This window comes from Trichophyton rubrum, assembly GCF_000151425.1.
Source record: "Trichophyton rubrum CBS 118892 genomic scaffold supercont2.6, whole genome shotgun sequence".
Lineage (NCBI taxonomy): Eukaryota > Fungi > Ascomycota > Eurotiomycetes > Onygenales > Arthrodermataceae > Trichophyton > Trichophyton rubrum.
The window spans coordinates 1,358,245-1,382,809 of NW_003456423.1; the positions used below are offsets into that span (position 1 = coordinate 1,358,245).

Below are 24,565 nucleotides of genomic sequence, written 5' to 3' on the forward strand. Positions count from 1 at the left end.
CTGCCGCGTCTTACTCTGCTGACTTTTGCCGTGACATCCCCGAGTGACGCTGCTTGGCTAGGCTGGCTCGGCTGACTCTGGAGGCGTCTGGGATCTCCGACTACTTAAGGACAGCCTTCCCCAGACTCCCAGACTCTCGACTCAGACTCTCGACTCAGACTCCCCGTACCACCACCACTCCAACACTCCAACACTCCAACACTGCTACTCTACTACTGCTCTGCCACCTCTACTACAGCATCACCAACACCACCCACAACGTCGATAAAGGAAAAAGACGATGCCGGACGATAAGCCGGAGCTGCCGCGGCCGTACAAGTGCCCCCTCTGCGAAAGGGCCTTCCACCGCCTCGAGCACCAGACAAGACACATCCGCACCCACACAGGCGAGAAGCCGCATGCCTGCCTCTTCCCCGGATGCGCAAAGCGATTCAGCCGGTCAGACGAGCTCACCAGGCACTCGCGCATCCACTCCAACCCCAGGAAGCCCGGCAAGCATCACCACCACCACTCCCACCACCACCACCACCAGCCGGCTCCTCCGTCTGCTGCTGCTGCTGCTGCTGCTCCCGCTACAATGCTCGATGGCAAGGCGAGGGTCAGCTCCCGTCAGCCAGGCGGTCTCTCCCAACGTCTCGCCGCCTCACTCCTACGCTGTCCCCTATGCGGCTCACTCGCCCTCCGCGCTCAACCCTTACGCCAGGCCAGTCACCGTCTCGGCGCCCGCCTCGGCTGCCTCCACCATGGACATCAACATGCTGGCCTCGGCCGCCAGCCAGGTCGAGCGAGACCACCAGCTCGCTCCCTCTCCCACCACCGCCACCACCACCACCACCACCACCACCACGAACAACTCTACGTACAGACACCGGACAGCGTACAACCACTATCCTCCTGCCCTGACTCCCGCAACTGTAACTACCGCCACCAGCAGCTCTCCAACTCAGATACAAATACCCCCTGTGCCGGGCCTCCCCCAGGCGCCAGCCAGACTGCCCTCGCTCTCCGCCTACGCCATCTCCATGACCCGCTCCCACTCGGACGAAGAGCATCACCATCACCACCATCACCAGCACCAGCACCACGAACACCAACACCAAGACCCCCACCACCATCACCACAGCAGCAACGGCCACAGTCACAGCCATAACCACAACCACTACGCCTACAGGACAAAACGGTCTCGTCCGTCTTCGCCCAACTCAACGGCTCCTTCGTCTCCTACGCTCTCTCATTCTTCTCTCTCGCCTACGCCAGACCACACCCCGCTGGCCACCCCCGCCCACTCGCCCAGGCTACGGCCGTACTCCTATGTCTCGCCGGACCTCCAGCTGCCCTCCATCAGACAGCTGAGTCTGGCTGCTCATGCTCCGGCTCCTGCCCTGGCGCCCATGGAGCCTCATACAGACACCTCTTCCTCTCACTCCACCCTCACCCACTCCACTTACTCTGCTCCCGTAACGCCTGCAGCCACAGCCACCGTTACTCCTCCTCCGCTGGGGGCCGGTGTCAAGGGGCCGTCGATAAGTGACATTATGCACCGTGCGGACGGGACGCAGCGGAAACTGCCTGTCCCCCAGGTCCCCAAGGTAGCCATCCAGGAAGTCCCTCTAGACCTGGACAGATATTAATCTTTTTTTTTTTTCTTTTTTTCTTATTTTGCTTCTTTTGGGTATTGAAAAGTATTGGGGGTTTAGATGGGGTTGGAAAAGTGCATAGACATCACCGCTTCTCTTCTTACCCGCTTCTTACTATTATTACTATTTACTATTTACTATTACTATAGATGGGCGGCTTGCTGTAAGTAAAGGCTTATGGAACACGATTAATCTTCACTATCCTTTTTACATTACTACACTCTCTTGTAGAAGTGCTCGCCGGTCGACACCACCCTCACCTCGTCTCCCACGCTTATCCTAAAGTCTACAACCATTAGCATCATCATCATACGCATAAATAAGTATGTTGGACCTACCTGGCCTGCTCGGCACCAGCATCATGCCCAGACAGCCGCCCTTTGCGCCCGCGTCAATCACCCGCGTCCCCCGCAGCGTCTTGTCCGGCTCAACCGCATGTCGCTCTCCCGTGTCCGGGTCGACGTTGGGCAGCTTGCACCGCACCGTCCGACAACACACATGCACATCCACTCCATCCTCCTCTTCACCTTCGCTTCCACTTGATACCAATCTAATCATCTTCCACGCATCCTCCTTGTACGCCCCGACTCCCTCCACCACCACATTCGGCCGGAACCGCCTCACACTCAGCTGCGGAATAGCATACTGCGTCCGCCCATGCATATCCCGCAGACTGCCCATACTCTGCATCTGCAACGGGTACTCATCGCTAAACGCCTTGTCGGGAACATACCCCAGCTCCCTCTCGCTCGGCGCATTGCCCACCGCAACCCGCACATGCTCGGCGTGCACCCTAAACAGGCCCAGTGGCTTCTTACTGCCTAGAAACTCCGCCAGTGCAGCGGGGACATGCGTCGAATACCTCGTCGCGCGCGTAGGGATGCTGAACAGCCGCAGCTCTTCGAGGGGGTACTCGCTCGAGTCCTGCGGCGGGTTAAGCGGGATGCTAAACCAGTCCTCGCTCTCCAGCAGGCCGAGCTTGATCCCCAGACGGGTCCAGGGTGGGAGGCGGGAGGTGTCGCGTGGATAGAAGATGAGTAGCAAACCGCCTGATTTCACGCTGCGAAGGCGCTTGTCGTACGTCGGGCTGGTGGGATCGGGAATCCAGAGCTCAGGCCGGATCAGGGCGAGACGGGAGTATGTGCCGTTTCGTAGGGTTTTGGCGTCCCAGTGTCCGCTCTTACCGTTATCCTCGTCGTCGTTGTCGTCGGAGGTGTACTCTGCGAAACAGAAGCGGCGGTCCCAGGCGAGGCCGCTGTCTTTGAAATGCGTGAAGTTGAACTCGATGCCTCGACAGGATTTGATAGGGTACGCTATCAGGGCCTTGATGCGTGGCCCCGACTTCTCCTGGCCTTGTTTGAGCCCGTCGGTGCTGTATTCGTGCTCGTCGTGCAGGTTCGAGTGGCCGTCGTGAAGGCCGAGTTTGCGGCATCCCTTGGGCGTGCGGGCTCGTGCTCGTCGGCTCTTCAGCTCGTAGTATGCCATTCCCATCACGGGGAAGACGAAGAGTATATATAGCAGCGCAATGGCCACGGGAACCGGCAGGTTCAGCCGTGGCATCATCCCGCGAAGAAACAGCATTTTCTCTTCCTTCTTTTCGTCTGGTCTTCGTTTGGGCCGTTCTTCTCTAGCTACCCTTCTCGGTATCTCGACACAACGGCCCGCCTTCAGCCCTGATATATATATATATATATATATATGCCAGCTGCGTCAAAGGGCGCGAGCGCAAACGGTCTGTCCAACGTCAAGGCCCAGGTCATGGGCTGGTCTGGTTGCAGGAATCGTTATCTATTATTTCTTTCTGCATTTGCATCTCACTGCATACGAGCCTATCCACGGCAATTAGTCAGTAAATTTTCGCCTGGCTGGTTCGGCCTTTGCGAACGAACCCTTACCTGGCCTTATCTGGGCTTCCTCCGGCCCGGCCCACGCCCTTCGTCGCTAGGTCCGGCTGTCCGGCGATCTCAGCCGTTTTGCTGGAATGGCCGAGCGTGCCTTCGATCGATCAGCTGCGGAGTCCCCTCTGAGCACAGTTCGTCGTTTCGTAATTCTTAGTTTTGGGTGATGAGCGGCGGTGATCGGAAGTAACTGACTGACTGACTGCGGCTGGCTGGTGTTGGCTGGACCTCGGCTGGTTGGTGTTGGCTGGTGCTGGTCCCCCCCCCCCCGGGTTCAAAGAAAGCTCCACCCGCCAGCCTCAGGAATCTCCACGTCGACGTTCGACGTTCGACCTTCTTCATGGTAGAGACGAAGCCAGAGGCAGACGGACGACGATGGACGGCGATAGAGCTGCCATGGACGGAAAGATGAGGAAGTTCCTGGCCTACCCGGAGCCTCGAAAGGGGTGAGTTTGGCGGCTTTTACTTGCACTTACTTGCAACTTGTACTGATGAGTACCGCTGACGACGCAGGCCGGACGTCGCATACCGCAATGAGCGGAAGCAGAATCCCACCATGAGCGGCCTCGTGCTGGTCCTCGCTGCTTTCGTGTAAGTCTCCTTGCATATCGCCAATTGTCATCCTCGCTGACGGGCGTCGTGTCGTGTTGCAGATTCGAGTACGTGGGCATGATTCGACACCTCATCTGGAAGAACGCCGGATTCGCCAGCCTGCGCAAGATCAGAAAAGAGCTCGAAGACTACGAGCCGCGAGTCGACCCGACCGTCGTCCCTACTTCCGAGATCCTCGAAGACGATGACGCCCTTCAAACCCAAGAAGCGAATGGACAGAAGGTTTATACCGCCGAACCGCAGCTGGCGTCTACCGCCGTGCCGTCGCGCGCCAGATACTACACTGTGCAAGACTACCATGACATGTACGTCTCGGGTGAACTGACGCCGACGGCGGTAGCAAAGGCCATCTTGCCGCTTATACGCCGAGATACCACGCCGCCGGGAGAACACTCTGCTGCCTGGTTCGAGACGCGGGTTGACCTGGTTCTGGCTGCGGCTGAAGCGTCAACCTTACGGTATAAGCAAGGATGCCCACGGGGACTGATGGATGGTATACCCACCGCCGTCAAGGACGAGTACGACATCGATGGGTACAAGACTTGTCTGGGCTCCTTGAACGATTACACAAGCGATCCTGCATCCTCCGGTGGCTCCATTGCCAGCTGGTGTGTAAGAAAGCTAGAGGAGGCCGGAGCTGTCGTCCTGGGGAAGCTGTCCATGCATGAATTTGGTCTGGGTATGTATACACAATACCCCCATAAACAAGTATTAACAGTCAGTGTAGACACCTCTGGGAGTAACCCGAACTACGGCACTCCCCTCAACCCGTACAACCCCAAGTACTATACCGGCGGTAGTTCCTCCGGCACTGCATACGCAGTCAGTGTCGGACTGCTCCCCTTTGCCCTCGGAAGCGACGGCGGCGGCAGCATCCGCATCCCATCCTCGTTCTGCTCCGTCTACGGCCTCAAGCCAACCCACAGCAGAATCTCCCACCACCCGGGCCCCAACCATTCCAACACCTGTGCCGTCAACGGGCCCATAGCCGCAGACTTACAATCCCTCTCCGCACTCTACCGCATCATAGGCTGCCCGCCACCAACCTCACCCTTCCTGCCAGTCTCTCCAAGACTCGCACCCTGCAGTCCCAACGGCACCAAATACCTCGGAGTCCCCGAAGCGTGGTTCTCCCAGGCAACGCCCGCAATCCAACGTCTCTGCCGCTCCGCCATCTCTACCCTCGCAGATAAACACAACTACACCGTCGTGCCCATCCAGATACCTTACCTGGTTGAAGGCCAGATCGCACACGCCGTCACCATCCTCACTGACGCCGCAACTTTGCTCCCCGATACATCCAACCTTACAGCCCCGAACAAGATACTGCTTGGTCTGGGCCGCGAAACGCCTGCTACGGATTACTTGCTTGCTCAGAAGCTTCGTCGCTTGCTAATGCAGCATCTCTCCTGGCTATGGAAGGAGTACCCGGGTATGATCGTTGTGACGCCCACGACCAGCTGCGCGGGCTGGCCGATTCGGGACCAGAAGGAGCTCAAGTACGGTATCAGCGATGGAGACCAGACGCTGAAAACGATGAATTTCATCTGGTTGGCTAACTTTACTGGTCTCCCTGCGATTAATGTGCCTGCGGGATTTGTAGTTCCCGAGGGCGCGAAGAACGAAGGCGAGATCGCGGACGAGAATACCGAGGGGAAGATACCGATTGGGTTGATGGGGACGGGCGAATGGGGCAGTGAGGATTTCCTTATGCGTTGGGGCCTGGATGTTGAGAATGTCGTCGGTGATCGCAGGTCGAAACCGCCTGTCTGGGTGGATGTCGTTGCTAAGGCGAAGCAAGTCATGCAATCCGGCGTGTAGATATAATATAGAACATATTACATAGATATAGACAGGATCAACAGCTGACAAGGACCTTGATATTGAGGCGGAATTAGAGTTTCGTCTTATCGATAAGCCTTCGCGTAGTCGCGTTTTCGCGTCGTCGCCTAATTGAACGGCTGATGTGATTAACACATTGGGGACTATTATTACTATTGATGAGGGATTCTCTGTCGACTGCCGTCTCGATGGCCATGGTGAGCCATGAACAGAGACACAGCTAATTTCCAAGCAACACCAACACGTACGTATATACGCTCTACGGTAAATAACACATTGCTAACCGGCCAATAGTCCACTCGCAGCATCCCAGCCAATTACTCAGCTCATCAACTGGAAGGGCTCCTCTCTCTACTGGCCTACCACACCTCGACAAGGCCCTGATACCCCCCTTAAACCATGCTACAAATACACCTGCCGACGTTCTCCCAGCTGCATCCCCATTTGCGCTTCCGGGATGGACCCAGTTAGGTCCGAGTGCAGCTGGTGCAGAAGGCGGGAATGGCAATGTTGATTCTGGCAGCAATGGGAATAGAGACGCTGAAGAGTCACAAACTCCTTTGTCACCGGGTATTCGCAGAGGTGAAATCACGGAACTCTCGGGACCACGGGGATCCGGCAAGACCTCTCTGGCGTAAGTCGGCTTTTTTTTCCCTTCTGGGTGCTTTTACCATACTGACTGGCCTTACCTAGTATGACTACTGCCGTGAATGCATTGAAGCAAGGAGAGACGGTCATATGGATAGGTAAGGCAGATCTTCTACATTGAATTACTAACGACATGGGACTAACTAAGGGGCCCAGACACCGCTGGTCCAATATGCATGTCCAGGTTTGAAAAGATGCTATCAAGGGACAGCAACCCCCTCGAAACCCAGGAGCGACTACAAAACCTACTCCATTTCCAACCTACCACGCTCGCCCACCTGCTGGCCCTGATATCCCATCCTATCGCTGACTTCCCGCCACCCAACACAGGTCTGATAGTGGTAGATTCGATATCATGTCTCTTCGGCTCGGAGTTCCGATCCAAGCTCCCTGCAAAGCTGGGCAAAGGCAAAGACCTCCCCGGCGCAGGGTCAAGGGCCAACAAGGAGGCGCAGGAGTCCAAACTCTGGTGGAAACTGATAGGCAGCTTGTCTTCGAACCTCAATGCTCTTGCGTCTCGGTTCGACTGTGCTGTGATCGTGGTCAATGAGATGGTGACTCGGTTTCGCTCGGGCCAGAAACCGATGCTGCATGTTGCGATATCGGGGTATACGTGGGACACGAGCGTGGCTACGCGGGTGATATTGTATTGGCATTGGCTGGATGCTGGTGTCGGTGAGAAGTTTGGTATGGCGCGGATCAGGATTGCGGAGGTGTTTAGGGCGGGCAAGAAGGCTGTTTTGCCCCGGGCCGTGGAGAGGATTGTTCCATTCCTTGTAGAGGATGAGGTATGTTTTTGGTCTTTATGGAGGTTGATGATGTCTTATTTTCTGATGTTAGTCCTTTAGGGCCTGGCTGAGTTTATGAGGCTGCCGATTAGCTTGGGTGGTACAAGGGGCACGGTGACGCCTGTGACTGCGAAAAGGAAGCTTGACGGGGATGAGCTTCTTGGAGCTCAACTCCCTCGTCGGCCTAAGATTGAGCATGATAGTGAGGAAGAATACGAGGAGGAAGAGGAGGAGAGCGCAGAAGAGAAGAAGAAGAAGCCAGAGGAGAAACCGGCTGAAGCTGTGCTGGCGAGTACGAGTCTACCTGCTGAGATTATGGACAGCCAGGACGAGGAGGAAGATGAGGAGTGGTTGGAGGCTGTTGATCTACAGTCTACAGAGCCAGACACCCAGCAAGAGGAGGACGATACAGAGCAATTGCTCCGGAGCATGGTTGAGGGTGACGTCTAGATAGCAAGTTGATTAATGTTGTCTGTCCTGCCAGATTACTACATGTAGTAACCAGTGCGAATGCTGGTAGAAGCGAATTAGCGTATGTAAATATAGCAATTCTTTGACGAGAACGATCTCGGCATCGTCTTGGTCAGAAGAGCTTGTTCGTATCGCGGTTCGATAACCTCCCCGACTCCGACGTAGCGATGGTATATAAACCGCCGTTATCTACACCATCTCACATGCCTACCTACAATAAGATCAGAGTCAACAATAACATCGTCACCATGCTCCTGAGTCAACCATGGCGAGTCGGCCTGACAGCCCTCGGCATCGGCTTCAACGCGTACACAGTGCTGGTCCACACCACCTACGGCTTCACCAGCGTGCTGCCCATGCTGCGCTCGCATAAGAGCAAACTCTACGACATCATCGGCATCTGCTTCCAGCATCTTATGATCCTCCCCACGATCGGCAGTAAGTCACACCATGGATCCTCAAACCATAAATCATGTCATGGCTCAACCCCAACCCCCCAGCCGGAGATATATACCCCGGTGAAACTATTCCCTCCTGTGCATCAAACGAGTTTTGCACACTAATGCAAACATCAACAACTAATAATAATAATAATTGTGTAGTAATATTGCAGCTGAAGTGGTTCCACCACGGCATCGAAGGCCCGTTCGAAAAGCCACTTTTCTACACCTACTTGTTGGGCAACTTGGCGTGCGGAGGGTGGTATGCATCGATGGGCGTGGTGAATCCTCTGTTGAGCACGGTGTTCGCACCATTGGCGTCGCTGCTTTGCATTCTTTGATCGATGCTTGTCCTTGTATCATACATGTCTGATAATCTTCCAATAGAAAGAGTGAGAATATGCCTGTTTGTTTGCTGTTGAATTGTGTGCAGAAGTTTCTTAGTCAGTCGGGCAGATCCGGGGAGAGAGAGAGAGAAAGGCGTGGCCGGAGGAACCGCGGATGGGAGAACACATGGGAAGCTTCGTCACTCTCCGGGGCCCGTCATGGGTTGGCCGGCGATGAGAAAATTCCCCGGCAGCTTCAAGACTCCCGATCGGGACTTTCATGGATATACTTAAGAAAAGGAGATCTGCCGCATGCAAGTGCTCGGTCGCAGCAGATGTTTCTTACAAGGAGGCCGGCGTCCAGCAAGGAAGGATTTTGAAGATTTTGAAGGTCTGCTTATCTTATCATCCGGGGGGACGAGATGCCTCGGCTGTTTCCCTTTTGAGAAAGATGCTGCAAAAAAGTCATATTAGTCATCTCTTAGTCATCGCCAAGGAAGGCAGGTTTTTTTCTGTTGGGGAAGAGGTGCTTTGACGCTAGTCCTCTTTGGGTAGTCAGTTGTCTGGTACAAAAAGCGACGTTTTGAAGTAGACGAAGAGAAGAAGAGAAGACGGTTAGAGAAGACAATTAAAGAAGAAGAAGATAGAGTAATGAGAGAGTGTGAGATAAGCGATAAGATAAGAGATAAAAGATGACGACTAAAGACCAAAAAAAAAAAAGACGGAGAGCAAGAGTCTGTCTCTCTCTCTCTGTGGCGACGCAGTCTCGGTTCGATGATGTAGTTTGTTGGGAGGCGAGGCCAGCGCCGTTGGAGGGCGTATTACTTACATAAGCAGGTATCGTCATGTCACGGCTGATCGACTCTGCAACGACTAGAGGGCCTTCAGTGTTAAGAGATGCTCCGGCAGCAGCACCAGCTATGCACAGAACCTGCTGAGACGAAGCCAGGCCGCAGAGGAGGAGCCCCCAGTTGCAATTGGCCCAAAGGAGCAGCAGTGGCAGGCCCCCGTCGAGCGCTGGCAGCAGCAGCCAACAGCGAGTCGTGTATTGTAAATGCGATACCAGCGGCCGCCGCACCCAAAGCCCCCTTCCCTGCAGCCTCCACTCAGGCACCGCGAAAAGCAAGCAAAAGCTTGTCCCATCCACTTCCGCCCCAACAAGACGCCGGCGAGGACAAGGCAGGCAAAAAGGCAAAGATGCTGGCGAGGGCGACGGAGGCTTGCACAAGGAGAGGATGCGAGGGCAGCAAAGCAGGCAGGCAGGGAAGACGCGGGCAGCTGACAGGCTCTTCTAGCGCTTTTTCTCTTTTTCCCTTCTGGTGGTGCCATCTTCTTTTTTGCCTGGCTGGGGTGTTTATATAACTAGATCCCGCCATCCTCCTCCAGAGTGCATCATCATTCCTCCTGGACAGACAGACAGACAAACAGACAAACAGGACAGCTCTGGTAGACTCTGCTGTTTGCCTCTGTCATCACCGTCGCCGCCGTCGTCATCATTGTCGACCCTCTGCCTCCTCTGCGGTAGAGTCGAAGGGAGTCTTGCTTCTCCCACTTGATATCAACATCAACATTGGGTATTCCGAATATCACCAGAATAACAAACGACACCATGGGAGACGCCGGTCTGTCGACTGTCCAGCCTGCTCAGGCTCAGGCTCAGGCTCAGGCTCAGACTCCTCAGCAGCAGCAGGACAAGAAGCCGCATATCACAGATACCAAGATGACCCTCGCCAACTGGTATCAGCACGTCAACTGGCTCAACGTCACCCTGATCCTGGGAGTCCCTCTGGCTGGCTGTATCCAGGCTTTCTGGGTGCCGCTGCACTTCAAGACTGCCATCTGGGCGGTGGTCTACTACTTCATGACCGGCCTGGGGATCACAGCTGGTAAGTAGAAAACACATAAACGTATATATGAAAAAAGGACAATGAATGTATTATACTAACGAGAGTAGGATACCATCGCCTCTGGGCTCACTGCTCGTACTCTGCCACTCTCCCCCTGAGAGTCTACCTGGCTGCCGTCGGTGGTGGTGCCGTGGAGGGATCTATCAGATGGTGGGCTCGCGACCACCGTGCCCACCACCGCTACACCGACACCGACAAGGACCCTTACTCCGTCCGCAAGGGGCTGCTCTACTCCCACATCGGCTGGATGATCATGAAGCAGAACCCCAAGCGCATCGGTCGTACTGACATCACCGACCTGAACGAGGACCCCGTCGTCGTCTGGCAGCACAAGAACTACATCAAGGTCGTCATCGCCATGGGTCTCATCTTCCCTGCGCTCGTCAGCGGTCTCGGATGGGGCGACTGGATGGGCGGATTCATCTATGCCGGCATCCTCCGCATCTTCTTCGTCCAGCAGGCCACCTTCTGCGTCAACTCCCTTGCCCACTGGCTCGGTGACCAGCCCTTCGACGACCGCAACTCTCCCCGAGACCATGTCATCACCGCCCTCGTCACCCTCGGCGAAGGATACCACAACTTCCACCACGAGTTCCCGTCAGACTACCGCAACGCCATCGAATGGCACCAGTACGACCCCACCAAATGGACCATCTGGATCTGGAAGCAGCTCGGCCTCGCCTACGACCTCAAGCAGTTCCGCGCCAACGAGATCGAAAAGGGCCGTGTCCAGCAGCTGCAGAAGAAGATCGACCAGCGCCGCGCCAAGCTCGACTGGGGTATCCCGCTCGACCAGCTGCCCGTCATGGAATGGGAGGAATACGTCGAGCAGGCCAAGAACGGCCGTGGTCTGATTGCCGTCGCCGGTGTTGTCCACGACGTCACCGACTTCATCAAGGACCACCCCGGCGGCAAGGCGATGATCAACTCTGGCATCGGCAAGGACGCTACCGCCATGTTCAACGGCGGCGTCTACAACCACTCCAACGCCGCCCACAACCTGCTCTCCACCATGAGAGTCGGCGTCATCCGCGGAGGATGCGAGGTTGAGATCTGGAAGAGAGCCCAAAAGGAAAACAAGGAAGTCGACTTTGTACGTGATGAGTCTGGAAACCGTATCATTCGTGCTGGTTCACAGGTGACCAAGATCCCTGAGTCGTTCCCGTCTGCTGGCGCCGCTTAAACGCCTTTCCTGCGTCCGTCGTTTTGCTGCTTCTTCGACTTGTTGCTTCAGCGTCTTTCAGCGTCCTGCCTGTTCTAACCCGTTTCTTCTTAAAGACATGATGGTTAACGATTTGGTCTCTTTCCTTGCGTAGACGACTAGAGTCACGTCATGGGCCCGTGGATGACTGACCTTTTTTTTTTCTTATCCTCCGATGAGGATGCTATCCTTCGAACCTGGAGCTGGAGCTATTACCTGCCACTGGACAGACAGGCTCCCTCCCTCCGACCTGGAAACATCCCTCCGTGGTCCCGGAACGAAACCCCCTTTCCCTTCGTTGCCTCCTCATGACCCCCGTCAGAACCGTCGTCGACTATGCCGTGCTATGGCCAGGGAAACCAACAGGCCTCCCGCCATCTAATAACTTTGTACTCTTTTCTTTTTCTTTAGTTATTCACGTGTCTCTTTTATGTGTGTCTTGTGTCTCTTTGTGCTGTGTCTGGGGTCTGGAGTTAAGAGGAACTAGTTATATTGGGAGGGGGGAGGCTACTACAGAGTTTTATCCTTTTCTCTTACCTGCGCTTTCTATCAAGTGTCTTTGTCTACCAAAAAGTGTTTTAACTACCAGACAATAAACATAATTAATGATCATGATCATCTTAGCAGAGATCCATAACTATTACGTAAAACTAGCTAGCTATAACTAACTGCTTGGCTGTCTTTTCCTAAGGCCAACATCCTCTCTTTGCTGTCTTGCATACACAGCTTCATCTAGCTGCAAGTCACTCTCCCTGCAGCCTCAGACTATATAGATCTCTATCTAGATCTGCTCTACACCAGACTATATATACAGCCACTGCGACTGGCTCTGACCAGCCACCAGCTATCAGTTACACAGAAGAAACTGCTGCTCCCTGGCCGTCATCCTGGCGCTGGCTACGAGGCGCTCCCTCTCCCTCTTCCTGCTCGCCCTCCCGCTCTTCGTGGTCGCCGTCCTCATCCTGGCGCCTGCTCTGCGCTTCCCCGCCCTCGGGCTGCCGTCCCTGCGCGCCGCCCGCCCCGCCTTCATCTTTCCTCCCTCTCGCTCCAACTTCACAACATCAACATCAACAACCAGAACAACAGCAACATCAACACCAACAAGAGCATCGCTTCTACGGTCAACAACCGCCTCCAGACCGCTCACGACAGCTTCAATGGCTCCCTCTGCCCTGCGATCACCCCCTCAGCCCCCGCCGCTGTTCACAGGCACGCCCACCTCCGTCGTGGAAGACACAAAGCGCCTCATTGAGCTCTCGCGTGCCATCCAGGATGGCGTCGCCAAAAACGTTACTGCTGAAACAGCCTCCTTCGACAAGGTCGTGCTTCCACTGGCCCGGGACGAGAACACCATGGCCCTCGAGTCGCATATCCTAGGCTTCTACCAGTCCGTCTCAACAGACAGCAAGCTCCGAGATGCCTCCACCGAGGCCGAGCGGCTCATGAACGACTTCGGCATCGAGTCTGCCATGCGCGAGGACCTGTACAAGCTTGTCGACGCAGCGGTCAAGAAGAACGAGAAGCTCGACCCGGAGTCTCAGAAGTTGCTCGAGAAGGAACACAAAGACTACCTACGTAACGGGCTCGGACTGCCTGCGGGTCCCAAGCGGGACAGATTCAAAGAGATCAAGAAGCGGCTGAGCGATATTGCCATTGAGTTCCAGAAGAACCTTAACGAGGAGAACGGCGGGCTGTGGTTTACCAGGGAGCAGCTCGCTGGGGTTCCTGAGGATGTGCTCTCGGGCCTGAAGAAGGGTGAGGGTGAGAACGAGGGCAAGCTGAGACTTAGCTTTAAATACCCTGATCTCTTCCCCACGCTCAAGTACGCTATTGAGCCCGAGACAAGGAAGGCGGTTATGATAGCCAACGAGAACAAGTGCAATCAGAACATACCCTTGTTCAAGGAAACGTTGCTTCTCCGTGACGAAGCTGCTAGGTTGCTGGGATATCCTAACCATGCCGCGTTCAGGCTGGAGGATAAGATGGCGAAGAACCCCGAGACAGTCGATAGCTTCTTGGGCGATTTGCGCTCTAGACTGACGGATGGCGGGAAGCAGGAGATCAAGACGCTCATGGAGATGAAAAAGAAAGATGTCGAGACTCAGAAGAAGGCGTTTGATGGACATTATTTCCTGTGGGACCATAGGTTCTATGACCGCATGATGCTGGAGAAGGACTATTCTCTCGATCACCAGCTGATTGCAGAGTACTTCCCGCTCCAGACTACTATCCGCGGCATGCTGGAGATCTTCGAGCAGATCTTTGGTCTTGTCTTTGTTGAGATCAAGGGTGAGGAGAGAGCTAAGATTTCCAGCTCGGGCAAGGGCGAGGATATCGTTTGGCATGAAGACGTGCAGGTGTTCAGCGTCTGGAACGACGAGGGCGAGGGGAGCGGATTTGTCGGATACTTGTATCTTGACCTGTTCCCTCGCGAGGGCAAGTATGGCCATGCCGCTAACTTCAACCTGCAGCCGGTATGTTCATCCCTACCAATCATCAACACCTATAGCTCAATACTGACCTTGGAGTGCAGGGCTTCATTAAAGAGGATGGATCTCGTCGATACCCTGCCACCGCACTGGTCTGCAACTTCTCCAAGCCAACCGAGAAGAAGCCCAGTCTGCTCAAGCATGATGAAGTCGTCACTCTCTTCCACGAGCTCGGCCACGGAATCCACGATCTTGTCTCCAAGACCATCTACTCTCGCTTCCACGGCACCAACACCGTCCGTGACTTCGTAGAGGCTCCCAGCCAGATGCTTGAGAACTGGTGCTGGACTCCCTCCCAACTCAAGTCGCTTAGCAAGCACTACTCCACCATTTCACCAGAGTACTACAAGGCGTGGAAGGAACATGCTGGAGAGAAACCAGATCCCGCAGCTGAGATTCCAGACGATCTGATTCAGAACCTCATCAAGACGAAGCATGTCAATGCCGCCCTGTTCAACCTGCGACAACTCCACTTTGGAATCTTCGACATGACTGTCCATGAGCCCAAGGACCACGAGGAAATCAAGGCCATGAACGTCTCAGAGACGTACAACAAGCTTCGAAAGGAGATTGCTTCTCTCGACGGACCCGAGGTTCTAGGCCAGGGCTACTCCTGGGGTCACGGAGAAGCTACCTTTGGCCATCTCATGGGTGGCTACGATGCTGGATACTATGGCTATCTCAGGTATGTCGTACCCTTTAACACGATGCATTTGACATATACTAACACCTTACAGCTCCCAAGTATACTCCACCGACATGTTCTACACCGTCTTCAAAGACGACCCTATGAACAAGAAAGAAGGTCGTCGCTACCGCTACTCCGTCCTCGAGAAGGGAGGAAGCCAAGATGAAATGACTACCCTCAAGGAATTCCTCGGCCGTGAACCAAAGCCAGACGCTTTCTACAAGGAACTTGGCCTCGCCTAGACTCCTCTTCTTCCGTCCGTCTACTTTGCTTCAACTAAGCTCGAGTTATCGTCACTTTATACATCCTCTTTCTGAGCTTTTACATTCACCTCCATTATTATGGCATGCATGTTCTACCGGTGCAAGTTCTGCGGTTGGGTTGCTGTTCATTTAGCTTAGAGCTCGTAACTAGCTAGTCAGTTTAGTCATTATATCTAAAGGTCAAGCATACCTTACCACTCCTCTCACTCCTTTCTTTCCATACAGCGTCAACATCACAGCTCTATCATTGCCGCCTTCCGCATCTTTGCATCAGATCTAGCAACTAAACCAATTCCAGGCAGAAAGAATACTCACTGCGTGTTACTATCTAAACCCAGCTTGGTTGTTTGTTTGTTTACTCAAATAGAGAAAGGAAGGTGCATTTTGTACTATGGGAAGGTGCAACGTTGATGTTTATTTACATCTAAATTTAAACTTTCATGCAAACTTAAATTACAGATGGTATGAACTCAATTACTAATTGAATCACGTGTATGCCAGGGTTCCAACCTTCAACTTTTCTTCCTTGGAGGAAAAACAACTACAAAGTACACCCTACAATGGCAGGCCAAACCAGCGCCGAAGAGAAATGACAAGTCAAAGGCAGATGCTATCACCGTGGTCAAAATGGATTGAGGCGCCGATAGCAAGCCGTTGAGTCAAAAGATTTGGAATACCCCTGCAGCCACACTCGCACCCAGCTGTCGCTGCCAGCATACAGAGATGATACCAACAGGCCTATTTCGTACGTTTTTCATCCCGCCATTTCTTTCTTTTTCTCTCCCTGCGGGCGGCGAACGCGGCCTAGATCTAGATTCTTCTGGGAATTCTTAGCGATCGAAAGCGACGAGTCTATAACCTGGCCGCCTGGCGTCGACCCCTGCTACGTGGGGTGTCACGAAAATCGCCATGGCTCCACGTTACACCTTACCGAATAGATATGCTATTGCGAGCCTATCTGAACTGTCCGATTTACTTGATGGTGTGCCTGACGTCTGTTTAAGACAGCGTGATCATTAGGGGTCAGCAGCGCCAAAATGTCGTGGCAATGTGGACAGTGGCTTTTTCTTCTTCGACTCCTTGACACATTTACTGTTGGGGTATGCCGATATACACGAAGAAGGGGCGGCACGGGAGGTTGTTTGAAAGATAAATTTGATTCTTTCGGGGTTTGGTATGTACGACTTTGACGCTGTATTGGTCGAAGGCTATTTACCGGTTACATAGATTGTACATATCACAGGTATATATACTTGTGGACCAGCAACTAAGTAAGTCGTACTTTGTGGTGTAATGATATACAGATTCTTTGGTTCTAGATACTATCACATAAATTACAGATAACGCCAAATAAGGCTGAATAACCTATACACACATATCAATTTTCCACTCACCAGAGGGCAAAAAATCTACTACCAACGAAGAATCTATTGTTAGCATCTATCAATTTCTGTTTCTCCTATGACGTAGAGAATATTCAATTGCATTTAATAAACAGAAGTTTTCCAAATTGGTCTATGGACGATTTGACGGTCACGTGGCACAGCTATCAACCTGCAGCTTTGAACTTCTTGAGTAAGCAAAACAACAAGACAGAGAAGTTCGATTTCTCATTGAAGCTGTTTGGAAATTTAGAAACTACATCGAACCAGTCAGGTTGAAGATATAATGGTGACTACCACATCCCAGGACTCTTCCGCTCGAGAATCGCCCACTCCGCAACAGCAGGAGCTCAATGCAGAACAATCAAAAGCCAGCCAACCTCGAAGCCGCATACCTATAAGAACCTACCATTGCCGATTCTGCAACCATCTTCTCGTCGCATCCACACAGGATCTGTCTACGCTTCCTCGAAGACGTGCCCCAGCGTTAGACAATGCGATAATACTCCCTCTACCGAAGAAGTCTGCCAGCGCAGAGGATGAAGATGACGGCGAAGAGGAAGACGACGAGGAAGAGGAGGATAAAGTCAAAAGACACAACGAGAAAAACTCGGGAGAGGCCGAGATATCACAGCAGATGGAATCAGCTACATTGAAACCGGGCTCGAGGAGAGGGAAGTCCTCTGCCTCCTCGTCTTCGTCGCAACATTACACAATTTTGTTATCAACAACTACACCGGATAGAAAACCGATAATTCTACGGAGAGCAGACGGGTTTGAGAAACGGCTACTAGTGCGGTGTGGTCGGTGCAAGGTCGTGCTCGGGTATGTTCTGGACGAGGTTCACTTTAAGAAAGTAGAGGAGAACAAGGGTGGTGCCGGGGGGACGATAGAAGGGGAAGATAGCAACGTCTCCGGCACAAGGGAACCGGAGGTTATTTATATCCTTCCCGGCTCACTGGTCGAGACAGAGGAGCTGGGCACGGAGATTAAGATTGAGCAGGAGTCCTGGGCAGAGTGGGAGTCTCTTGCAAAGAAGGCAGGTTAATGAATGTTGACGAAAGTAATGATCTGTCAGTTTTAACAAGAAGTTGATATTACGATTCCATAAAATAAAGGCCCAGACACCGATCTCTACCGCTTATCACCAAAGAAAGATACTCTTCGACGTCGTGTGACAGGATGATCTCTGGACTCCCTCCCTATCCATAAACAAGCTGTGAAAAGAAATGATATATTCGTGACACGTAAAACACCGAGGCCGGAATAAAAGAGGTTTGAAAGGGTTGGACAGTTTAGTTGGCAAGAATCGTTCGGACGAGCTCTGTAGAAGTTTGTAAATTAGTTGCTGGCCCATCTGTTAGAAAACCAAGAGACAACTTACCGGTGTAGTTTATCTCGCCAGAGCTGGTGTCGACGGCCTTGAGGAGCTCGTCAACCTCTTCATCGGACATCTTCTCACCGAGGTTGGTCAAGACTGTCGCATAACCCGTTAGTACCGGCTACTCCTATGATAGAGCAGTAACTCTTACTGTATCGAAGTTGTCCAACACCGATGTAGCCAGTCATGTCCTTGTCGAAGACCTGGAAGCCACGGCAGTACTCCTCTGGCTCTCCTGGGTCACGGAATCCACCAGGTCGGTTGAGCACCTTGGAAAAGGCATCGAAATCAACTAAACCCTCATATATCAGTTTTTGTTTTGCCTTTGCTTCAATCACCAGCCAGTGTATCAACTCACAGTCTCCGCCAATTCCCTTCTCCAGGTCGCTGATCTCAGCGAGCGTTGGGTTCTGTCCGCATGCCCGCAGCAGATCACCTAGCGATTCCAGGGCAACACGGCCGGTTCCGCGCTTATCAAAGAGGGAGAATGCTTCCTTGTAGTTTGTAGAGGCCTTGTCGCCGTTGTTATGGTTCTCGTTAGCCGATGCCATGATGATATACTGAATTTATCGAGTGTGCTTGTCTGGTTCCTGGGGAATAAATTCGCTGGTTGAGGATGACAAGAGGCCTCTTATTCTCCGAGAGCCACGTCAGGGTGAATTCGGGAGACAACCACACGAAACGAAACGCAGTCGCAGGCTGGATCTTCTGGCAAGTCGCAAGGCAGCTTTTTTTTTTTTTTTGTTTACTGTGGCGACGCAGGCAGAGGCAGACAAGACGCTGTTTCTCGTTTCTTGGGTGCGGCGGCGAGGGAGGGCAAGGGGAGCAAAAGAGCATTTTTCACGTACCATGGTTCTGCGTGTTTGTGTTCCCCAGTTGCGTAGGCGAAGAGGATAGAGGGCAGAGGGTTCAGAATGTCTTCTTTTACTTGCTGGACAGCTGGAGGTGGATGGCGATGGTGGTTTATATGTCAAGGAGAGTGTTTTCTGTCTGTCTTCTGCTGATCTGCTGCTTTTTCTTCTCTGCTTATCGCTGCGGCCAGGCCAGCCGTCTCGTTGCCATGGGAGACGGGACGCCACCAGCAAGCCCCTGACCAGCGCATACACCGGGACTAACGACCCCGAAAGTACAGTACTCTACAGATGAAGCCTAAGAGAAGAGAGATGGAAGATAGAGCGTCGACGATGGTGGTATAGTTATAATTACAAGACGTTAGGGGGTCGGAAAGTCGAGATAGGACTGTATAAACAAGCACCCAGAGAAGATGAAGAAGGCGAAACGAAGACATAGACGAAAAAGACAGTCCAGTTCAACTGAATAGCGAGTCGGTAAGAGAAAGGAGAATCTTCGTGAAGTCCCAATAGTAGTTACCAGTCATTACCTTTTTTTTTTTTTTTGTAGCCCCGAGTTCCCTTGGGCCAAAAACATGCGCCCTCGATATCCTACTTTCTAAGCGCCAGAGACACAGAACAAACGAAAGAGAAGAGCAAAACAAACACAAGGAAGCACGGAGAGCAGTCAAGTAGCGCTGGAACGGAAAAGGGAGTCGCTTGATGATGAAGTGGCGGCGGTGTGAAGCGGATGTAGGTGAAAGGTGATGACTTTTGTCGGTTGCAAATATCAGACCAGACCAGGCGTCCGTAGATATAATGTAGATGTAGGTAGGTAGATATATAGATAGATTGTTGTTTATGAGCTTGGGGCGATGGTGATAGAAGAGCCCTTGAGCTTTTCGATACAGCTTCCTAGGAGGTTGGCTGCTTCGTGGAGCAGCTCCCATCTGGTGTTGAGAAAGTCTGCCCGCAAAACCATGAGAAGTCCCATACACCGATTTCGATCTCGGATCTTCTCAAGGTCGTTAGGGTGATGGACACCGCCCACTCGTTCGAGGAAGACGTACATGTCATGTCGTTGCTGCTCGGGCGTGGTCAGTTCAGGCGGTGATGGGCGGATGGGACCGTCCAGTGCAAAGCCATATGACCAGACGACCAAGGCAGCAAAGTAGAGTACCCACGGCCGGCTCATGATAAAGTCCTCTCTCGCGCAGTAATCTTGTACGTTCATGCTCGATCCGGTCACTTGATGGTCTGGCCTTGAATGGTTATTCCGCAGCAGGACCTGTGACAAGAATTTCAATGCAAAGAAAGTAGCGTCTCTAGCTGAGTCCTTGTTGGCCCATCGTTCGACCATTTTCTCTTTTGCACAGCTGAAGTCTCTAGGTGTGATGGCTCGTCCGAGCAGCCGGGCGGCTCCAGCAAATATCTGGCAGTCCACTACGTCGACATGAGAAGCCATATGAGCAAGATGGTGGAGGACGTTTCTCGTCTCGGAAAAGACGTCTTCTTCAAACAGGTTCTGCTGCCGTTGCTGGTACCCACCGGACGATGAATAGCTGCCGGTAGATGGGCTGGGGTCGTTGGCTAGAGATTCATCAAAATCTCGCTTCCAGTTGTCAAATGCTCGGAGCATGGAGGATCTCCACTTGTCTCTGAAGCCGGGTACTTGAGAGACACCCAAGGAATTAACTTGTAGATCTCGCTGGTTCATGTGCCAGCTTACACTCAGAAGCCCAGCCATAATGATTGTGCGACCAAAGGCATTAGTTCGCACCGTCTGGCCCGTCAATGTCTTCTTCAGTCCTTCAAGGAACATTGTTGGTTTGAACCCGCTGGAATTGAGACGTAGCTGTACCTTGGCCGCTTCTGCAGGACAAGGAGCAGACCAGAGACTCTCGTCACAGGGCAGCGGCAGCCTCATTTCGTGGGCGGCCATCTTCACCGAGTGTCCGAACATAGTGGCATGGGTCGAATCCAAGACAAACGCAGCAAATGCAACTCTTCGGGTCCCCTCCGACTTTATCCAGCGCAGCCATGATTCGTCAAAGTGGACTGGCTCAGAGCTGCCGGAGGATGAGGGGACTCCTGGGCGCTGTCGGTTGTCCGACGGAGACGGAGGCGAGTTGAAGGCTGTCCGGCCTATTAGGGAGCTACCACGGCGCATCAGTGTTAGTGTGGTGTCATGGTGGATGTGTGCTCGTTCATGTAGCTCTCGTGTAGAGTACATCTTCTCATATGTCTCAAGAAGTAGCAGTGTTTGAAAGACCCAGAGTTTTGCCGGTGGCCTGAAATCGGGATCCATGAATAATTCCCATCGCAGATGAACGCAGATGAAGTTTGCCAGCTCTGACGCCGTATCAGTAAATTGCTGACCACGGTTGTTATCCAAAGTAACAGCTCCAAGGGCCATTACAGCGAAGAGTAGGAGATTAGGTGTTTTATCTGGTGTAAAGGTGTGTTTGTGCAGGATAGGCAGTTGTGCATGGCAATGATACCAGTAAGAGCTGATATATGTCTGCATCATGCGCAGACTGAGTATATGGTTGTCTGCATCCATATTGCCCTCCATGAACGTCTCCTTGCGGCTCTTCAGTGAGCCACTGCCGGATTCATTGAACCTCGTCTGCATTAGATCTAGCAGTTCATTTCGTTTCTCTTCTGACATAACCGAGTATGGCGGCCCAGAGTCAAGAATACTGGTAACGCTCATTGGATGATGTTGCTGCTGTTGCTGCTGGGGATTCCCAGTAACATACCCGGATATGGCAGTCGAATCCGTAGGGTAATATGGATTTTGGATCTGTCCGGAGAATGGGTCAAGGTAGTTGGGCATTATCGTTGATACTGCAGGGAACCCAGCTGCGGACGACGTATTCGAGCTTTCATTGAAGAGCCAGGCAGTGAAGTCATCAGTCAGGGCAAAGGGAGAGCGATTCAGTATCTCGCTGCCAAACACCGGCAGGGCATATGGCCCTACTGAGTCCATGTTGGATACCGATGTTTCCGAGTGCATGGCCGTTGGCATGGAGGTCATCTGGCTTAAGGTGCTGGCCAGATTTGCACCAGACGAAGACTGACTGTGGGACCTGCTCAGGACGGGGCCTGTGAAGCCAGAGCCAGGGAGGACAGCCGGCATGTGCATGTTCTGGCTCTGTGGCATGTACGTGTTGGTAGCCATACCGTTTGCCAACAAGCCGGACGGCATGCCAAATGGAGACACGGTATGGTTCCCGGCAGGACTTGATATCGACGGCTGCCGTGACTGTACGGAGTCGGACGCAACAGACGTCCCGGGACCTACCTCAGTGGCCCCGTTCAGCGGTGATATCGAGTATGGTGGCTGTGGCGTGTTATTATGCGTGGTATTATTATTATTATTAGTATGGTTGTATGGCTCGTAGCTGGAGCAGTTTGGTTCACCGTAGACGGCCTTCTGCTGCGGAACAAGGTATTCCCCTGTATTTCCATCTGACTGCCGCCGTATGGAGTCCGCGCTGCCTTTGTGATATGTGCTCTGGGGTGTCTGTAGTGATCCGGCGTGGAGCTCTGTAGGAGTACCGGCACCAGCACCAGCAGCGCCGGCATTAGCAGCAGAACCGGCCATGTTAGAGGCCAGGTAGCCCTGCACAGACATGAAGCCATTGCTGCCGGCGCCGTTAACAGCCTGTTCAGCTATCTGTGAGCGAGGAGGTATCGATCCTGCTAATGACCTGGCCTCGCTGGCCGGGTTGTTGCTTGTATCTCTGGCAGACGACGGCGAGCCCGCGCCCGGGCCCTGAGTAGCGACATGATCGCGCTTCTGCAGCTGCGAGCCGTGGGTATTATGGCGCTCCTGGTGCCGGATGCACAGGTCCTGGCGAACAAAGGTGCGGAAGCAGTTGGGGAATTCGCATCGATATATTTGTTTGGGCGAGTCTTTCGCGAAGTCACGATGTCAGCTCGACGTCAACGTCAAAATGTCAACCACGACCACAAAACACCACGAAACACCCCGACAGGTACCACAGGAATGCGCAGCGAGAGATACGTACGATTTAGCTGATGGCGATACAGATGCTCTGCTCGCGAGTAACTCTTCCCGCAGCCCTTGTGCTTGCACTCGAACTTCTTGCCCGTGGCGGCCTTTCTGGTGCGTTTCCGCTTCTTGGGCGACCCGTCCGGCTTGACAGGCGACTGCACCTCGTCTGACGGACTGTGAGAGCTCGGAGGACTCGGCTCCTGTTCTTGTGCGGTTTGACGTTCCTGGCCCTGGGCCTGGGCCGGTGCCTGGGCCTGAGCCTGAGTCTGAGTCTGAGTCTGGCCCTGAGCCTGAGTATAGCGGTGCGCGGTGACGGCGGAGAGAGCGAGCGGGTCAGCGTCGACAAACATCGTCATGGCGACCTTTACTCTACCTCTGCAAGCTCGACTCTAGATGCAGTCCGGGAGAATGACATGACCCACCCTCGCCCAGGATGAACGCAAAGACTCGGGACGCTGAAGGTAGACCTGGAGCTGCTCTGCGCGATAGCGCTGGCATCGGCCGGAGGACGAAAACAAAGACGACGAGGACGAGGCCGAAGACGAGACGACGAGGGTGATGTGTGTGTGCGTGAATGTGGTGTGATAGTGGGTAACTAAAAAAGGGCCGCTGCTTCTGCACGTCTTGATATGTATGGACGGCGTCCTGGGGACGGCTCTTTTTTCTTTTCCCCGGGCCAGTTAACTACAACAGCCTATGCGTCGTGCGTCACCAGTGCGAGCGGTGGAAGAGCGAGAGAGAGAGAGATGGGGTACGGGGTATACTATAGTATACCTATCAGCCAGCTGGGCGCTGGGAAAGGGGCAGAGTCAAACACGACAAGCGACAGACGACGGCAGGTTTAGTAGCCGTCGGGGCAGTGGAGATGGACACCGAAGAGACAGAATGCTGGAGAAGCCAGCCCAACGAACTGTTTGGCCTCCATGTGGGATGATGGTTGAGGCTTCAAAAAAAAAAAAACTCGCTCGACCTGCCTGCCAGCAAACCAGTGCGTCTTATTACATGCAGCTATATTAATTACGGGGACACCACCGCCTGTGTATGAACCCTCGCCCTTTACGGAGGCCAGCGGGAAGCCCCAAAAGGGGACGTCCAATAATTATATCAGACTCTTTCCCAAGGCGCTTATACGCAACGGTTTCTCCACCGCACAACCTTGACCTTCTCGCCCATGTCACGGAGTATATATACATGGCTTGATGCTATCGCCTAAAGATGACATATTTCGACTGCCTACGGTTGCTCCGAGATCAGTGACAAGAGGTCAGTCCCAGCGGCGTGGGGTGCGAACTCCTTTCAAAAGTGCGATTGATGACCTGATGCTTGCTTTTTTCTACGATGTCTCTTTATATCTTTTTTTTTTCTTTTTTAAATTCTTTTTTCTCGTCTAATATTATTGCCCTGTTCTTTTTTGTTCTTTTTTAAACATATGCTTTTTCGGCCTTCATCCACTGGGCATTTCGGATTGATGCACCCTTTTACCCGGAGTCTAGTTCATGATTATTGAATCCAATGCAAGGCAGCTAACTGGTGCTAACAAGTTCCCATCACGATACCCGGCCCTATGATCGTAAGCGCAGTCCTTGGTGGGCCTGTCCAAGGGCCTCTGGACCTGGACATGGGGCAGTTTTGGGAGGATCCCTCATTTCGTATTTCGGCCACGGCGGATGGCGATAAAATGGCAGATCGAGATAAAACAATTCGACCTAGGGCCTTCGGGGGCATCAAGAACATGTCC

General features: G+C 53.2%; 10 protein-coding genes across 15 annotated transcripts; 6 read left to right on the forward strand and 4 right to left on the reverse strand.

Moving 5' to 3' along the window:
* Window positions 1-398: 398 nt before the first annotated feature.
* Window positions 399-1,631, forward strand: TERG_08882 (uncharacterized protein; the record flags this gene model as incomplete). Its single annotated transcript, XM_003234001.1, has 1 exon — window positions 399-1,631. One exon carries the CDS (start codon window positions 399-401, stop codon window positions 1,629-1,631), a length of 1,233 nt encoding a protein of 410 aa, XP_003234049.1.
* Window positions 1,632-1,852: 221 nt separating this feature from the next.
* TERG_05917 (uncharacterized protein) lies at window positions 1,853-3,218 on the reverse strand (the record flags this gene model as incomplete). Its single annotated transcript, XM_003234002.1, has 2 exons — window positions 1,853-1,923; window positions 1,976-3,218. 2 exons carry the CDS (start codon window positions 3,216-3,218, stop codon window positions 1,853-1,855), a joined length of 1,314 nt encoding a protein of 437 aa, XP_003234050.1.
* Window positions 3,219-3,910: 692 nt separating this feature from the next.
* TERG_05918 (uncharacterized protein) lies at window positions 3,911-5,968 on the forward strand (the record flags this gene model as incomplete). The annotated part of the gene is made up of 4 exons (XM_003234003.1): window positions 3,911-3,981; window positions 4,049-4,126; window positions 4,189-4,826; window positions 4,875-5,968. 4 exons carry the CDS (start codon window positions 3,911-3,913, stop codon window positions 5,966-5,968), a joined length of 1,881 nt encoding a protein of 626 aa, XP_003234051.1.
* A 225-nt stretch (window positions 5,969-6,193) lies between these two features.
* On the forward strand, window positions 6,194-7,875 carry TERG_05919 (uncharacterized protein; the record flags this gene model as incomplete). The annotated part of the gene is made up of 5 exons (XM_003234004.1): window positions 6,194-6,233; window positions 6,284-6,623; window positions 6,683-6,735; window positions 6,794-7,425; window positions 7,486-7,875. 5 exons carry the CDS (start codon window positions 6,194-6,196, stop codon window positions 7,873-7,875), a joined length of 1,455 nt encoding a protein of 484 aa, XP_003234052.1.
* A 12-nt stretch (window positions 7,876-7,887) lies between these two features.
* On the reverse strand, window positions 7,888-8,309 carry TERG_12351 (uncharacterized protein; the record flags this gene model as incomplete). Its single annotated transcript, XM_047751318.1, has 2 exons — window positions 7,888-7,913; window positions 8,108-8,309. 2 exons carry the CDS (start codon window positions 8,307-8,309, stop codon window positions 7,888-7,890), a joined length of 228 nt encoding a protein of 75 aa, XP_047606733.1.
* Window positions 8,310-10,271: 1,962 nt separating this feature from the next.
* TERG_05922 (acyl-CoA desaturase) lies at window positions 10,272-11,918 on the forward strand (the record flags this gene model as incomplete). Its single annotated transcript, XM_003234007.1, has 3 exons — window positions 10,272-10,548; window positions 10,617-11,662; window positions 11,886-11,918. 3 exons carry the CDS (start codon window positions 10,272-10,274, stop codon window positions 11,916-11,918), a joined length of 1,356 nt encoding a protein of 451 aa, XP_003234055.1.
* Window positions 11,919-12,927: 1,009 nt separating this feature from the next.
* Window positions 12,928-15,189, forward strand: TERG_05923 (uncharacterized protein; the record flags this gene model as incomplete). Its single annotated transcript, XM_003234008.1, has 3 exons — window positions 12,928-14,244; window positions 14,304-14,944; window positions 14,997-15,189. The coding sequence occupies 3 exons, from the start codon at window positions 12,928-12,930 to the stop codon at window positions 15,187-15,189; spliced, it is 2,151 nt and encodes a 716-aa protein (XP_003234056.1).
* Window positions 15,190-16,878: 1,689 nt separating this feature from the next.
* Window positions 16,879-17,640, forward strand: TERG_05924 (uncharacterized protein; the record flags this gene model as incomplete). The annotated part of the gene is made up of 1 exon (XM_003234009.1): window positions 16,879-17,640. The coding sequence occupies one exon, from the start codon at window positions 16,879-16,881 to the stop codon at window positions 17,638-17,640; it is 762 nt and encodes a 253-aa protein (XP_003234057.1).
* Window positions 17,641-17,887: 247 nt separating this feature from the next.
* Window positions 17,888-18,824, reverse strand: TERG_05925 (uncharacterized protein; the record flags this gene model as incomplete). 6 transcript variants are annotated; one of them, XM_047750064.1, is made up of 5 exons in its annotated part: window positions 17,888-17,916; window positions 17,977-18,069; window positions 18,125-18,265; window positions 18,332-18,485; window positions 18,822-18,824. In XM_047750064.1, 5 exons carry the CDS (start codon window positions 18,822-18,824, stop codon window positions 17,888-17,890), a joined length of 420 nt encoding a protein of 139 aa, XP_047606737.1. The 6 variants fall into 6 exon arrangements, with proteins under 6 accessions (XP_047606737.1, XP_047606734.1, XP_003234058.1 ...); XM_047750061.1 differs by having other exon boundaries at window positions 18,125-18,485; XM_003234010.1 differs by lacking the exon at window positions 18,822-18,824 and having other exon boundaries at window positions 18,332-18,524.
* Window positions 18,825-19,421: 597 nt separating this feature from the next.
* TERG_05926 (uncharacterized protein) lies at window positions 19,422-23,177 on the reverse strand (the record flags this gene model as incomplete). The annotated part of the gene is made up of 2 exons (XM_003234011.2): window positions 19,422-22,724; window positions 22,841-23,177. The coding sequence occupies 2 exons, from the start codon at window positions 23,175-23,177 to the stop codon at window positions 19,663-19,665; spliced, it is 3,399 nt and encodes a 1,132-aa protein (XP_003234059.2). The 3' UTR covers window positions 19,422-19,662.
* Between the last annotated feature and the right edge of the window lie 1,388 nt (window positions 23,178-24,565).